Below are 15,190 nucleotides of genomic sequence, written 5' to 3' on the forward strand. Positions count from 1 at the left end.
ATGTCCCCGTTCCTGGATTTTGATTTGATGGTAGCCCAACCTCAAATCCATTTTAGAGAAGACTGAGGATCCAGCGAGCTGATCATACAGGTCGTTGATCCTGGGGAGCGGATACTTGTTCTTAATTGTGACCAAATTGACAGGTCGATAATCTACAACCATCCGGTCTGTACCATCCTTCTTCTTGACGAAGAGGACGGGGCAAGCCCACGGAGATGAACTAGGTTGGATGAAAGCCTTCTTCAAGGACTCATCGAGTTGTTTCTTAAGTTCGGCTAGTTCTAGTGGTGCCATATTATAGGGTCTTCTAGCAATCGGGACAGTCCCTGGAATGAGATCTATTACGAACTCAACATCTCTGTCAGGTGGAACACCTGGCAATTCCTCTGGGAAGACATCCGGAAAGTCACGGGCTACCGGAACGTTTTCAAGGTCTAGCAACGGGCTGGCGTTAAGAGAATATAGCTGTCGCTTGGCCACTCGGGTCAAGACATTGACTATCTTTCCCGAAGGATGTGTGAGTTGAACAGTCCTAGAGAAACAATCAATTTTGGCATGATGGGCTGACATCCAGTCCATGCCCAAGATGATATTAATATCCGAAGATTTGAGAGCTATTAAAGAAGCGAGAAAAACAAGTCTGTCGACTTGAATTTCATTCCCATGGCTTACTCTAGAAGTTTGCCATTTGGATCCCGGGGTTTGAATTACCATAGAGGTGGGCATCTCACAGAATGTGGTGTTATGCAAACGAGCATAATTTTTGGATATGAAAGAATGAGACGCTCCGGTATCGAAAAGAATAGATGCCGGGTGGCAATTAACAAGGAGCGTACCAAGAACGACGTTGGGATCCTCTTGAGCTTCTTCGGCAGAGATACAGTTGACATGGCCACGTGCAGCGGTGGCCGGCTTGGCGTAGAATGCTTTCCTTGTCGGCTTGCCACGGCCAACAGCTTTTCCAGATTGGTTGGGGTTGGTCTGGGGACACTCGCGCAGATAGTGGCCTGATTCCCCACACTTAAAGCAAGTCACGGAACTGGTACATGGAGGAGCACTGTTGGTTGGACCACCATAGGGCTTGGTTGGTGCAAACTGTTGAGCGGGGCGAGGCGCCTGGAAGGATTGCCTTGGTGTGAACCTGGGTGGCAGGGCAGTGTTAGGCACCCACACGCGGCGCTTCTGTGGACCAGCACCGGATGAGGAACCCATGTCACGGCCATGCTTGCGTGTTGCTTCATAATCAGTCTGACCAGACTCAGCACTGATGGCTTTGTTAACAAGCTTCTGAAAAGACGTGCACTCATGCAAACGGAGGTCGCGGCGAAGCTCAGGACTAAGTCCCTTACGGAACCTTGCTTGCTTCTTGGCATCAGTAGAAACTTCCTCAGTTGCATATCGTGCAAGGTTACCGAACTCCCTGCTGTAAGCGTCAACAGAGAGTCGACCTTGAGTGAAACTGCAGAACTCCTCACGCTTACGGTCCATGAGACCCTCCGGAATGTGATGTTCACGGAAAGCCTCGCTGAATTCAGCCCAAGTAGTGACATGGCCCGCTGGGCGCATAGCTCCATAGTTCTCCCACCATAGACTGGCGGGGCCTTCAAGATGATATGCAGCAAAGGTGACCTTATCAGCCTCAGCTACTAGCGCAGAACGCAGTTTGTGAGTAATACTGCGAAGCCAGTCATCGGCGTCGAGAGGCTCGACGGAGTGGTGGAAAGTGGGTGGATGTAACTTGATGAAATCACTGAGTGACACCAAGTTATTCCTCTGATGGTGTGCTGTGTTTTGCTCGATGCGCTCCAACAAACGGTTAGTCTCCCGCTTGTTTCTCTCGGCTTCCAGCATAACTTCGGCCAGAGAGGGTGGTTGAGGCAGGTTTGTTTCCCCAACTCTGCTGCCTTCGGCCTGCTCTGGGGGAGCAGGGTTGGTGCGGGTGTTAACCATCCTAGGAAAACAAAGCAATGGTTTAGTCCAGGATGATAGGATTTTGACATAGAATGTAGAATGTAATGGATAACTTGGAATGTAAGATGATCATCCGTATGACATGGTAGATACAGAAACTGCTTCTTTTATTCCATCGTCATACACACCATACAAGGTTTAGTACAGAACCAAACAAAGTACTACTACGGTGAAAAGAGGATTACATCTCATCGGAGGCATTCCGAGCTCCTATACATTATTTTTCTACACCTCCGGAAGGCGGTACAAACTAAGTCATATCCCACGAGTCACGCAGGACGGTGGACGATACAGCTAGTACGATACTAGTGATACTACTACTAACTCAGACAGCTCCGTAGTAGTCTTCATAGAAGTCACCTCCATAGCCTGGAAGCTCAACGTGATCATCCGGAAACAGTCGGTCCCGTGGAGCTTGTGGACCATAGGGGCTAGGATGAGGTCTTGGACCAATAAACGGTGGCCTGCGGGGACCACGAGGTGGGGTGATGCCTCCTACATCACGCCAATCCATCACGTCTGGCAGAGCAGATCTCACAGGATAGAGATCTCGCATATCCATATATCCAGCTTGCACAGCCGGTGCAAACCGAGTCAAAGTGGCCCAATGATCAGCACGGGTATTGAAAAGCTCTAGTCTCAAGGCCCGATTTTCACGGTCCTTGTCTTCAAGCAACTGTGCAGTGGTGCGGGTCCGTGAATCCTCCTGAGTGGAGTCAGCATAGATAGCCTGGAGATACCCTTGTGCTCCTGGAAGTGATGCTGGCATATACCGGAAGTCAGAGTCCCGAAATAGGCCAGTCCTGACTCGCATGATGGTCATCATAGAGTAGGCAGCATCCTGCACAGCCATCTCAATAGTAACCCCGAGTCCATAGGAGCAGTGGAGGGGCTCGGTAGATCCAGGATAAGATGGAAATATCCTGACAGTGCAAAGATATTGACTTTGATTAAAGTCTCGGAATTGCTCTTCGACCGTGTACTCAGGATACCAACGGTATCCTGCCTCAGTCATTACCCGGACCAACATAGCAGTATGGCCGGGTACATCTAGACATCGAGTCAAACGAACCACTTGATTCTGAGGACGGGTCGCCATCTGGAACATGATAAACACAAGACATTAAGATTCCTAGCAGAAATTGGACAGCATAACGGCTGTAAATGCTCAAAAGGATTTTGAGGCATTTGACAAAGAATTGCATAGACACTCAAACAACATCATATCAAGGTTCTGGGTTCATCTTAGCAGCATAATGGGGTAGTAGCACTGAACTAGGCTTGTAGCCATCAAACCTATAAGGTACTACTGATTAGTAACACGTGAACCTGATAGAGAGGAGGGATCCTAGTCCTTAACCCCCGGTAGAAGAATAGACTGACTCAGATCAGAATGTTATGAGATAAAGGAGTAAAAAGAGCCTTACGTTCCATCCCACAAACAATTCCCCTATATATAACTAAAGAATTTCTAGACTCAACATCGACCAGTTTGGCTTGGAGAACCTACAGGCAGTCCGGCTCTGATGCCAACGCTGTCAGGACCCCGACTCGATGCCACATTGATCTAGCATGTAACACCTCATATCACTTTGCGGCCTCACGCACGGTATTCCCACGGGTGTCGTCTTACCTTTGCCCGGGACCGTTTGCGCCTTTTGGCACACGTATATGATAGTGTCGCTAGCATCCATATGGTAAAGAGCCCGGGCTGACATGGCTAGTCGTAAACCCAAAGTGGCACAGACTTACAGGGACAGGCATCCATGACCCAGCATCGAACGTGTCGGTCATCAGCAAGTGAATCCGGGCTGTAGCACTGGGCTAGCAGGACCCCGGTAAACCGGGCTGTAGCGGGCTAACAGGACTCCGGTATCCATCGCGTGACATTTCCCGAAGGGACAGACACAGGAACGAAGAAGGACACATGCCGGCCAGCCTAAGTGTTCCGGAGCAGTAGCAAGCTACCAAGGCTCAGTGGAGACACTAGGAGACATTTCCCGGTAAGAGAGGCTACTAAGAATAAACAACTAGATAGTCAGATCCCACACATACCAAGCATTTCAATCATACACACAATATGCTTGATATGTGCAAATACAACAAGGCATCACAACATGACTCTACAACACAAGTACTTTATTTAAGGCTCAGAGAGCCATACATATCATACACACAAGTACGGGTCACACGACCCAGCATTCAAGTCATACAGACATACAAGCCAACAGCGGAAGTAACTTGTCTGAGTACAGACAACTAGTAAAATAAAAGAGGCTTGGGAAAGCCTGGCTATACTACGTGGTCCTTCACAAGCTCAGGGTCACCACCTGGGCCTCAGTCTACTCATCGATGTCAACGTCTATGAAGAACCCATCAGAAGGGGTTGCAGCGTCTTCTGAAAAATGTAAATTAAAGCAACATGAGTACAAAGGTACTCAGCAAGACTTACATCAGATCCTACATACATGCACATTATCAAGAAGGGTTGGTGGGGTTATTGCAGCAAGCCAGCTTTGACTCTTGGCTAAGCTATCCTACGATACACCAACTTGAAATGGTTTTGCGCACGCGAGTCCACTACTCACCACTTCAATACACCACCGAGGATCCACCTCCGTCATCCTACGGAAGAGCCATCCTCGGCACTCACGCTTATCTTGAGATTTTTAGTAGTATCCATTTACTTGTCTATGAACTGTATAGGCAACCAAGTAGTCCTTTACCGCGGACGCGGCTATTCGAATAGATTATGTTAACCCTGCAGGGGTGTACTTCTTCATACACGCTCTCACCACTTACCGCCGTTTACACGACATGTACTCGGCAACCTTCAAGCGGAAGCCCAACGTGGGTGTCGGCCACGACCTACCTAAACACCTAAGTCTCTAGTCCAGGTTTATCGCCTATCCAGGTTCCATCCGCAGGGAGTCCGGCCGAGGTTTCCCATACGGCCCCGAACGATGTGTACAGGGTTCCCGAGATACCTAACGGGTATTCCGGTACACCGGCCACGTACCTACCGCATCACAGCCCACCCCTACGGTCAGCGCTGTCCACGGCCTCCAGTAGGCTACAAACACCAGAAACTACTTGCAACTCCTGGACAGAGGACTAGGGTGAATAAGAAGCCGAGAGGGTCCATTGGTTTCGGGCCCAATGCATGGTAGTAGCTGATTCTTAAATCACACATACAGATCTCAGTGCTTAAGGACGACTTCAATGAAACAACCCACCATGTACTCCTACATGGCCTCTCATCGATACCTTTACCAAATCGTGTTCACCACATCACTCTCATTACCGGCACGATCATTTCACTCTAGCCCATCACCCAGATGAACCAGACCTGACACGACTCTAAGCATAGCAGGCATAGCAAGGTAGGAACATCACACACATATGGCTCAATCAACTCCTACACATGCTAGTGGGTTTCATCTAGTTACTGTGGCAATGACAGGTCATGCAGAGGAAATGGGTTCAACTACCGTAGCACACCGTAGTTTGAAATGTGTTGTCTTAATGCAGTAAAAGAGAGCAGGAGCGAGAACATGGGATTGTATCGATATGATCAAATGGTTGGTTGCTTGCCTGATAGGTCGATGCATGGATATGGTTCTTCGTTAGGGTAATCGTGGTACTCCTCGGAGGCAGAACCTGCCGCAAAGAGCACCGATACACAACATTACCAATCAATATGCAACAGTATGATGCATGCATGAAACATGGCAATATGAGTGTGTTGGGCTAATGCAACTAAAACCAGATGGGTTTGAACCATTTTGAATCAAAGATTCAAGTTTCAAACTCATACATGGCCCTTATAAGTGCTTTATCTAGTTTTGCTCTAAACATCCGGTTAACTTGCTTAAACATGCATGAAACCAGTACATATGGATAGATTGGATTTTTCTGATCATTTTTCATATATAAAACTTTGCATTTGAAGTTACAGATGATTTACTATGAATTTTTGAAGTTTGGGGGATTTTCTGGAATTTATAAATCATTCTGGATTTATTTTAATTCCAGAAAAGGATTACTGCGTCAGCATGATGTCATGCTGACCTCAGCAAGTCAACAGGACGGTCCAGGTCAAACTGACCAGTGGGTCCCGCATGTCAGTAGTTAATTATACTAACTTAATTTAGTTTAAACTAATCTGGGTTAATTAGCAGAAGGGGCCCCACTTGTCATAGGCTCAGGAGGGTCAAACTGGGCCCACCCTGGTCAAGGTCAAAGTGAAACACGCCGGCGTCTAGCCGCCGGCGAGCCCGACGCGGCGGCGGAAGTGATTTTGGCCGTTCCGTCCACCAAATGGGTCGCGGAAGGCATCCAAGTGGAGCTGGGGACAAACCGCAGCTCTTGGTGGAGTTAGTTGGGGTCGGGGTGGCCGGAATCGGCGTCGGCGACGACCTAGGCGGCCGCCGGAGTTCGGGTGGAGGCGAACTCGGGGCTAGGGTATGCGGTGAGGTGCGGGGAGTGTATGGTTAGACCCTACGCGACGTGGTGAGTGCGATGGACACCGAGAGGTGACCGGAGGATGGCCGGGAGCACGTCGGCGACGATCTCTGTGGCGGTGCGTGCGAGTGATCTTCGTGTGGTTGCTACACAGCTCGGGGGCGAGAGAGGAAGGGAAGGGGAGGTAGCTAGGCTCACAGGGCACTCGTGGAGGCAACCAGCGGGGCCGGGGACGGACTGATGCGGCGACGGTGTTGAAGGGGATCTCCGGCGACGGCGGACTCGGGCGAAGTCGGTGCGGTGGACTCGGGCCACACGAGCACGCGGGGCTCGGCTAGCTCGACGAAGAGGATGGCGGCGGAGCTCCTAGACACGGCGAGACGGAGCACGAACGGCGGGGAGCGCGGCTACGACGATGGGGCGGCGGCGGTGGCGTCGGCCATGGCTGGGGAGCGCGAGGGAGAGGAGCTGGGGAGGAGAGGAGATGTCTGAGGGGTTCGGGGGAGAGAGGGGGAGCGATCCCCGTCATCAGCTAGACGAGGGGAGCGGCGAGGCGGCGACCAGGTGCGTGGCACCCATGCAGTGCTCGCCGCTGAGCACCTGCCTGCCTGCCTGGCCAAGCCAAGCAGCTCGCTGGCGCGGCAGCTGGGCTGGGCCGGCAGGTGGGCCGGTTAGTAGGCGCTAGGTAAGAATTTCATTTTTCCCTGTTTTTTTTATTCTGTAAGTTTGTTGAATTACTAAAAATACCTAGGCAACTCCAAAATTCACCAAACTGCACCTGGTCCTTAGTTGGAATATTTCCAACAAGGAACATTTTAGTTTGGAAATATTTGAGCATTCAACATAATTTATATAATTTAAATGCCCAAACTCAAATACTTATGAGTTAATTCAAAGACCTTAGGATGACCTAGAAAACTGTGCATCACTTTTGGTAGAGGTTCTGGACCAAAACAAAAATGATGGACATTTTGAAGGGCATTTCAGGTTCATTGGAATTATTTTTAGTAAACCCTAGTTGTTTCAGAGGGGGCTGGGGGTTCTGTCATCCCCATTTCAGGTTTCTGTTGAAAAAATAAACATGATGCAACACTCTAATGCATGAACTAGCTAGGGTGTGACAGCGGCCTTGGCGTGCCGGTGCAGGGAGCACGTGAGCACTTTCTTGGGGACGAGGGATTTCTTGGCAGCTCCCTTCTTGCCGTGCGGGCGCCCGACGCGGTGGGTCTCGTCCAGGGGCCGCACGCCTTGGAGCCAGGGCACCTTCTTGGGGAGTAGGTGGCGGAGGCACCTCCTGAGCTACGTCGCCTACACAGGACGAAGGGCGAGACGGTGAGAGGGATGGTGTAGAAGAGCCCCCTGCGGCGCTGACGAGCTCGGTGATGCGGGCGAGCCATTCTTTAGAGGTCGTCGACGGAGCGGTAGTGTAAGAGCTCGCGTGCCAGGAGCAGCGCGGCCCGCGCGTCCGTGGGAGCGCGACGAGCGTGCGACGACGAACCAGCTGGGGTCAGTGACGGAGTGGCGGTGCGGTCGTCCCGCCGCACTGAGGGGTGCAGCGACGATGCCTGCTGCTTGTTCCCCGTCGGGCCGGTGGCGGCGTTGGCGGCAGGCAACGGAGAACGACGGGGAGGCCCACCGACGGGAGCCATCAAGGCGACGCGAGCGGCGAGAGCAGCCCGACGCTCGGCACAAAGTCGGCGAGCGTCAGCCATGGATGCGATGATCGATCAAACGCGGAACAGCGGAAGAAAGATTCCGGCGCACCCCTACCTAGCACGCCAAATTTCGAATATCGGGTTCCGGCTAAACCCTTAAGGTTCGAACTCTGGGGTGCGCGCGAAGATCTTCCCCCTACCGATCCACGCCCGAACGCCTCGCTGCAAATCTAGACTACTCGATGAACAACACAAGGGACACGAGGTTTATACTAGTTCGGGCCATCGTTGTGGTGTAATACCCTACTCTAGTTTGTGGTGTGGTGGATTGCCTCTGGGGCTGATGATGAACAGTACAAGGAGAGAACAGCCTCGCGAGGGGTGTTCTTGTGTTGGTGTTCTGCTTGGGGAGGGTTCGATCGGTTGATCATTCGATGCGCTCCTACTGTGGTGGCTAGCCCTATTTATAGAGGCACTGGTCCTTTTCCCAAATATTGAGCGAGAAGGGAGCCAACAACGGCCATTTTGAAGGGGAACATATAGTACAAGTTATCCTGACTAAAGTTGGTCTTCGACTGCCAAAGGCACTGGCGATGACGCCGTCTTGGGCTCCACAGTGACCTCCGTCCTGCCGCTCTACTTGTCTTGGTCTTATTGCACCAAAACGGTAACCTTTGCCTGATGCCTCGGTACTCCGCACCTGTGCTTGCCCCCTTTGCACCAAAGAGGAAACGAGGACACTGGATAGGTCGGCGCCCGCCTGGCATCCGCCTGGCCTCGATCGTCATGGCTTGCATCATGAGTACCTCGCGAGGTACCCCTGCCTTGATCTCTCCGCCTCCTCGCGAGCCTTCCTGGCAAGGCTGCTCCTGAGGAAGCCTTGCATCATCCGCCCCGCGAGGGTCTTGAGCTTGAGTTGATGAAGATGGGCCCTACTGGGCCACTCCTTGAGCCACGCCGCAGGCCGCAGGCAGGCAAGTCTGGGGACCCCCGTTCACAGAACGCCGACACATACCCTAATGCAGCGATGGACTTGCTACGGCGGCAACGGTGGAGCAGGATCCCGTTGACAGCGGCGGAGACCAGCGGTGGGAGGTCGCTGGCGATGAGGAGGACGATCCGGAGACCCGAAGAGGCAGAGCAGGATGTGCGCGGGCAAAGGGTTTTGGAAGATTTTCCAAAATTTGACCCGTGAGTATATATAGCCCGACCCTGTTGGTGTGACCGAGTGGAACAACTCGGTGGCACCGAGATGCAAAACTGCAAGCAGTTACTGCAACTCGGTGTGAGCGAACAGTTCCAATCGGTTGCATCGAGATTGAAAACCTAGATCAACTTAGTGATCTCGGTACGACCGAAATGGATGAATCGGTCAGACCGAAACGCACAAAGAAGTTTGGAAGTTTAAGTCTATGACGAATCGGGGACTCCGAGTGCTCCTCACACAAAGTGGTTCGAATCTGACTTGATCAAACTTTGTGATGTAGCATGAATAAAGTTTGAGACAAGAAAAGCCTAGATAGCTAGAGAAGGTTCTTAGGCATTCTTGTCCATCTACTTGGCAAAAGAAAAGAAACTAAACAATCAAAACAACAAGTGGATGTCCTTAAATGAGTAAAATATGCAACCAACATGCTCACACAATAAAATGGCAAATAAAATATGTGACAAAGCATGCTGACACAACGTTCCTGTTGACTACAAAGACTTATGTAACAATTTCGTTAATGTGAAGATGATGTGTCGCCTCAGTGTCTCGAAAATAAAAAAAAGAACAAAATCATTGAAGCCAACAACAGAAGCACTTGCTCCTAGCTCAAGCAAATGAGCAGAAAGGATCAAAGGAACGATGATTTGGAAAATTCGGGAACAATCTGAGCAAAAGGTCCAACAAATCATGCGTTAATTCCACCATCGGCGGTGACAGAAGATGGACCAAACATCGATCGTTTCATTTCCTACCTTAGCTCCGCCTGATGAACGAGACGACGGCGCCCATCTCCCTCTCCGCCTTGTCGCCCCAGCCGGACTTCTCCAGGAAGTAGACGTGCCCCTCGCCGTCGGTCTGGTACAGCACCGCCTCCTCCCCTGTCCACGCGCTCCCCCTCAGCGCCTCCACGTACATCCGGCCCCTGTCCCGCATCGTGTCCAGCTCCGCCACAGTGACAAGTGCTCGCCGGCAGCCGAGCGCCGCCCACTCCTCCGCCGGCATCGCCAGCGGGTTGATGAACGGGTGGTCGGTCCCGTACCTCCCCGCGCACACGAAGCCCCACGACCTCTCCACCCTCTGCAGGAACCTGGGGTCCGCCCCCTCCGACGGCACCAGATCCTTGCCGCGGAAGTACGGGTGCAGGAGCACCAGCCCCTCGATCTCCGCGCTCGCCGGCAGCCCGTTCTCGCTGCTGCCGGCCCTTGTTGCCATGTTGTGTGCGATGTTGGCGCCGGCGCTGTCGCCCGCGACGAAGACGCGCGCGGAGTCGCCGTGCTCGGCCAGCCACGGCTCCCGCCCGGCGGGGCCGCAGCTCGCCAGGGCCCAGCTGAGCGCGGCCCACGCGTCGTCGTAGGCGGCCGGGAGCGGGTGTTCTGGCGCGAGGCGGTAGTCAACGGAGACGGCGACGACGCCGGCCGCGGCCACGAGGGCGTTGAGGAAGCGGTAGTGCGTGCCGGAGAAGGCCGAGTGGACGGCGAAGGCGCCCCCGTGGAAGTAGACGAGGACGGGGAGCTTCTCGGACCGGGGCACGTCCTTCGGCAGGTACAGCCGCGCGGCCAGGCCGGCATCGGCGTCGATGACGACGTCCTTGCAGGTGACGCCTGTGGCGGCTTCCGTGCCGGCGTCGACTCTCGACGCGCCCATGAGACGGTGGACGCGGCCGCTCTTGTAGCGGATGAGGAACGGCGAGAAGTCGAAGTCGACCTCGGTGTCCGGATCCATGGCCGCAGTCGCGCGCGGTCGAGTTTCCGACGAGCGGAAGCGAAGTGTGTGCACGATTGCAGTTTTGCAGCACGCCTCGGTCATGGCTCCCGGAGTAAAATCGTGTCACTGGTGGGCATCAGCGACCATTTCGTCGATTGAATTAACAATTCCATCCACTTTGGAATCCAGGTGGAAACAGGAGGCATGGTCAGGCAATCCGCGCAATCGTATGCGTGCTCAAATTTGCCGCGCGCTGAACAATTGAAAATCCAGCCTGGCCATTTCCGCACGAATTAACATAAACAATTCAGATTAACGTAAACAATCATTTCCCTTTGCAACCCTCAACCCGCCTTAAACAGTGACCTGCCCGATGACGTCAACGTTTTACAACGTGTTATCTTTTTTTCTTTGAAAAAGCTTTGTCGGTCTATTCATCATCAGTAATGTTAGTGCAAAGAAAACTGATATAAAAATCACAACCTGATCCGTAGGTCACCTAACAATGATTACAAACACCGGTGCAAGCCAAAAATGTGACGTCGTCATTGCCCCCAACATCAGAGCCGTGCAAAATTTATTATAGTAAACAATTATTAAGTTACCGTGCTAAGACCCCAGAGGACCAATGCACATAACAGTAACTACTGTCTATGTAGAGAAGCGTAGATTGGAAGGATTCAACTGTAGACACACAAACATTGACGAACGAAAAACAGATCCAAGCGGATCCATCAAGCCTCTTGCCTCCTCCTAGTAAAGATTAGGTTTCTTCTGCGTCCCATAGGCGTTGCCGCCGGTCCGCCTCGTCTCCTCTAGCCTTAGGGCCATGGAGGCGCGGTGGATCCCGGTCTTTGCCGACGGGATGGCTCCGGCTTTATATGTTTCTTTGAGTTTTGATAGGGTTTGTGTCTTGCTCGGGAAATCGAGGCGGCAACGGCTCCCTGAGATGGAATAAGGTTCCCTCGTCGAGCCCCCGTCTCGGTGGTGCGTCTAGCATCGTTGGTGGGCATGTGGAGGTGTGTCTTCAAAGGATCTGTCTTTGGTGGATCTTGTCGTCGTTCGTCTACGCTCTCGTGTTTCTAGATTGGATCCTTCCGATTTAAAGGTTGTTGTTCTGGTGTTCTAGTCCTATGGGATCTTAGCACAATGACTTCTTGACTGTCTATCATAATAAGTTTTGTCCGGATCCGGTGGGGGAGGGGCGATGACAGCAGCGCGCCTTTCGGCTCGCCTCACTGCTTGTAGTGGTCGCTAGGTGGTCTAGGATCTGAATGTAATTTTTATTATTTTTGGTGTTCCTTGTACTATCATGATTGAAAATGAATAGATCAGATGGTTTCCCGCAAAAAAAGACAAAAGCCGACCAAATCCCGCGAGATCCGTCAGAGAGAAATCTTCACATGCCCTTCAACGACATTGGAAGCACCACCGAGACGAAGGCTAGACTAGAAGAATATTATCCCATCCCCAAAAAGTCGTCGCCGCCTCACCTTTCTAAGTAAGACATAAATTCTACCAAAACTATTTTTTTCCCTAAAAACGGAACCCTTCCACTGGCTAGAATTGGGATCCACCATGCCTCCAAGAACATTATATGTCAAGTTTTGTTCAACGCATATGCAATTGGGAAGAACAAATTTGTGTTGTTGCTCTATTTTACATCATCTGTTGGAGTTGGACGTTTTGATGATGTAAATTTTACTCCAATCACTTTTTGATGATACAGCTCTTAGGGCATCTCCAACGCCAACCCTCAAACCATTCACAACCGTTTGGACTACGTGGTCCAAACATGTTTTGCTATCCAACATGGTTCTGCGTATGTCCGTTCCCGGCCCGGACGCACTTTTCCCCACAAACCATAGATAAATTGGGGGTGGGGAGGGCTTTGCGCGTGTATGGACCACTACCACACCCGCATCTGACTAACCTGGCCCACCAGAACCCTCTTTCCCGTGCCTGCGCGCGTTTCCGCCCGAAGCCAGCATCCCGCATTCGTGACGGCCTAGAGTGGACACGACCACTCACCGGAGCCGGCATTTAAGTGGCTCGCCGATCGAGAGCATCACCTGCTGCGCACGCCTTCTCTCCACATTGAAACGACATCCGTCTACCCACCTACCGCCATTAAACTGGCGCGTGTGCCGAGGACCTACTTTGACTCCCCGAGCGCCACACACACGTCTGTTCATGTGCCGGCGAGCATTAAACACCTCTCCGGCTGGTTCCTCGTATCCGCCCGCCATATAAACGTGTCCAGACGCCGGACAAGAACCACAATTCACCTCCGTTCTCTCCATCTCCTCCTTGCACAACCCCCGTGATGACCCACAAGTATAGGGGATCTATCGTAGTCCTTTCGATAAGTAAGAGTGTCGAACCCAACGAGGAGCAGAAGGAAATGACAAGCGGTTTTCAGTAAGGTTTTCTCTGCAAGCACTGAAATTGTAGGTAACAGATAGTTTTGTGATAAGATAATTTGTAACGGGTAACAAGCAATGAAAGTAAATATGGTGCAGCAAGGAGGACCAATCCTTTTTGTAGCAAAGGACGAGCCTGTACAAATTCTTATAATGAGAAAAGCGCTCCCGAGGACACATGGGAATTATCGTTAAGCTAGTTTTCATCACGCTCATATGATTCGCGTTCGTTACGTTGATAATTTGATATGTGGGTGGACTGGTGCTTGGGTGCTGTCCTTTCTTGGACAAGCATCCCACTTATGATTAACCCCTATTGCAAGCATCGGCAACTACAAAAGAAGTATTAAGGTAAACCTAACCACATCATGAGACATATGGATCCAAATCAGCCCCTTACGAAGCAACGCATAAACTAGGGTTTAAGCTTCTGTCACTCTAGCAACCCATCATCTACTTATTACTTCCCAATGCCTTCCTCTAGGCCCAAATAATGGTGAAGTGTCATGTAGTCGACGTTCACATAACACCACTAGAGGAGAGAAAACATACATCTCATCAAAATATCGAACGAATACCAAATTCACATGACTACTAATAGCAAGACTTCACCCATGTCCTCAGGAACAAACATAACTACTCACAAACATATTCATGTTCATGATCAGAGGGGTATTAATATGCATTAAGGATCTGAACAAATGATCTTCCACCGGATAAACCAACTAGCATCAACTACAAGGAGTAATCAACACGACTAGCAACCCATAGGTACCAATCTGAGGTTTGGATACAAAGATTGGATACAAGAGATGAACTAGGGTTTGAGAGGAGATTGTGCTGGTGAAGATGTTGATGGAGATTGACCCCCTCCCGATGAGAGGATCGTTGGGATGACAATGGTGATGATTTCCCCCTCCCGGAGGGAAGTTACCCCGGCAGAACAGCTCCGCCAGAGCCCTAGATTGGTTCCGCCAAGGTTCCGCCTCGTGGCGGCGGAGTTTCGTCCCATAATCTTGCTTATGATTTTTCCAGGGTAAAAGACTTCATATAGCAGAATATGGGCACCGGAGGGCCACCAGGGGGCCCACGAGGCAGGGGGCGCGCCCTGATACGTCCATTTTGCATCATGCTTTTATATCAATATTTATTGCATTATGGGCTGTTATTACACATTATATCTCAATACTTATGGCTATTCTCTCTTATTTTACAAGGTTTACCATGAAGAGGGGGAATGTCGATGGCTGGAATTCTAGCTGGAAAAGGAGCAAACATTGGAAACCTATTCTGCACTGCTCCAAAAATCCTGAAACTCCACGGAAGTTATTTTCGGAATTAATAAGAATTATTGAGCGAAGAAACTACCATAGGGGACCCACACCCAGGCCAGGAGGGTGGGGGCGCGCCCACCCCTACTGGACGCGCCCCCTGTCTCCTGGGCCCCCTGGTGGCCCTCCGGTGCCCATCTTATGCTACATGAAGGCTTTTACCCTGGAAAAAAAATCAGAGGCAAGCTTACGGGACGAAACTCCGCCGCCACGAGGCGGAACCTTGGCGGAACCAATCTAGAGCTCCGGCAGAGCTGTTCGGCTGGGGAAACTTCCCTCCGGGAGGGGGAAATCATCACCATCGTCATCACCAACGATCCTCTCATCGGGAGGGGGTCAATCTCCATCAACATCTTCACCAGCACCATCTCCTCTCAAAACCCTAGTTCATCTCTTGTATCCAATCTTGTATCAAAACCACAAATTGGTACC

At 51.4% G+C, this 15,190-nt stretch overlaps 1 protein-coding gene across 1 annotated transcript; it reads right to left on the bottom strand.

Moving 5' to 3' along the window:
• Positions 1 to 4,286: 4,286 nt before the first annotated feature.
• Positions 4,287 to 11,150, bottom strand: LOC123115743 (probable carboxylesterase 13). The gene is made up of 2 exons (XM_044536840.1): positions 10,053 to 11,150; positions 4,287 to 4,369 (listed from the first exon to the last, which is right to left on the bottom strand). Exon 1 carries the CDS (start codon positions 11,104 to 11,106, stop codon positions 10,054 to 10,056), a length of 1,053 nt encoding a protein of 350 aa, XP_044392775.1. The 5' UTR covers positions 11,107 to 11,150; the 3' UTR covers positions 4,287 to 4,369; position 10,053.
• Positions 11,151 to 15,190: the final 4,040 nt, after the last annotated feature.

This window comes from Triticum aestivum, chromosome 5B (genome assembly GCF_018294505.1).
Source record: "Triticum aestivum cultivar Chinese Spring chromosome 5B, IWGSC CS RefSeq v2.1, whole genome shotgun sequence".
NCBI classification, from domain to species: domain Eukaryota; kingdom Viridiplantae; phylum Streptophyta; class Magnoliopsida; order Poales; family Poaceae; genus Triticum; species Triticum aestivum.

What these genes read in the sequence shown, in the direction of transcription:
- LOC123115743 (XM_044536840.1), bottom strand. Translation starts at nt 11,106, where the DNA reads ATGACCGAGGCGTGCTGCAAAACTGCAATCGTGCACACACTTCGCTTC.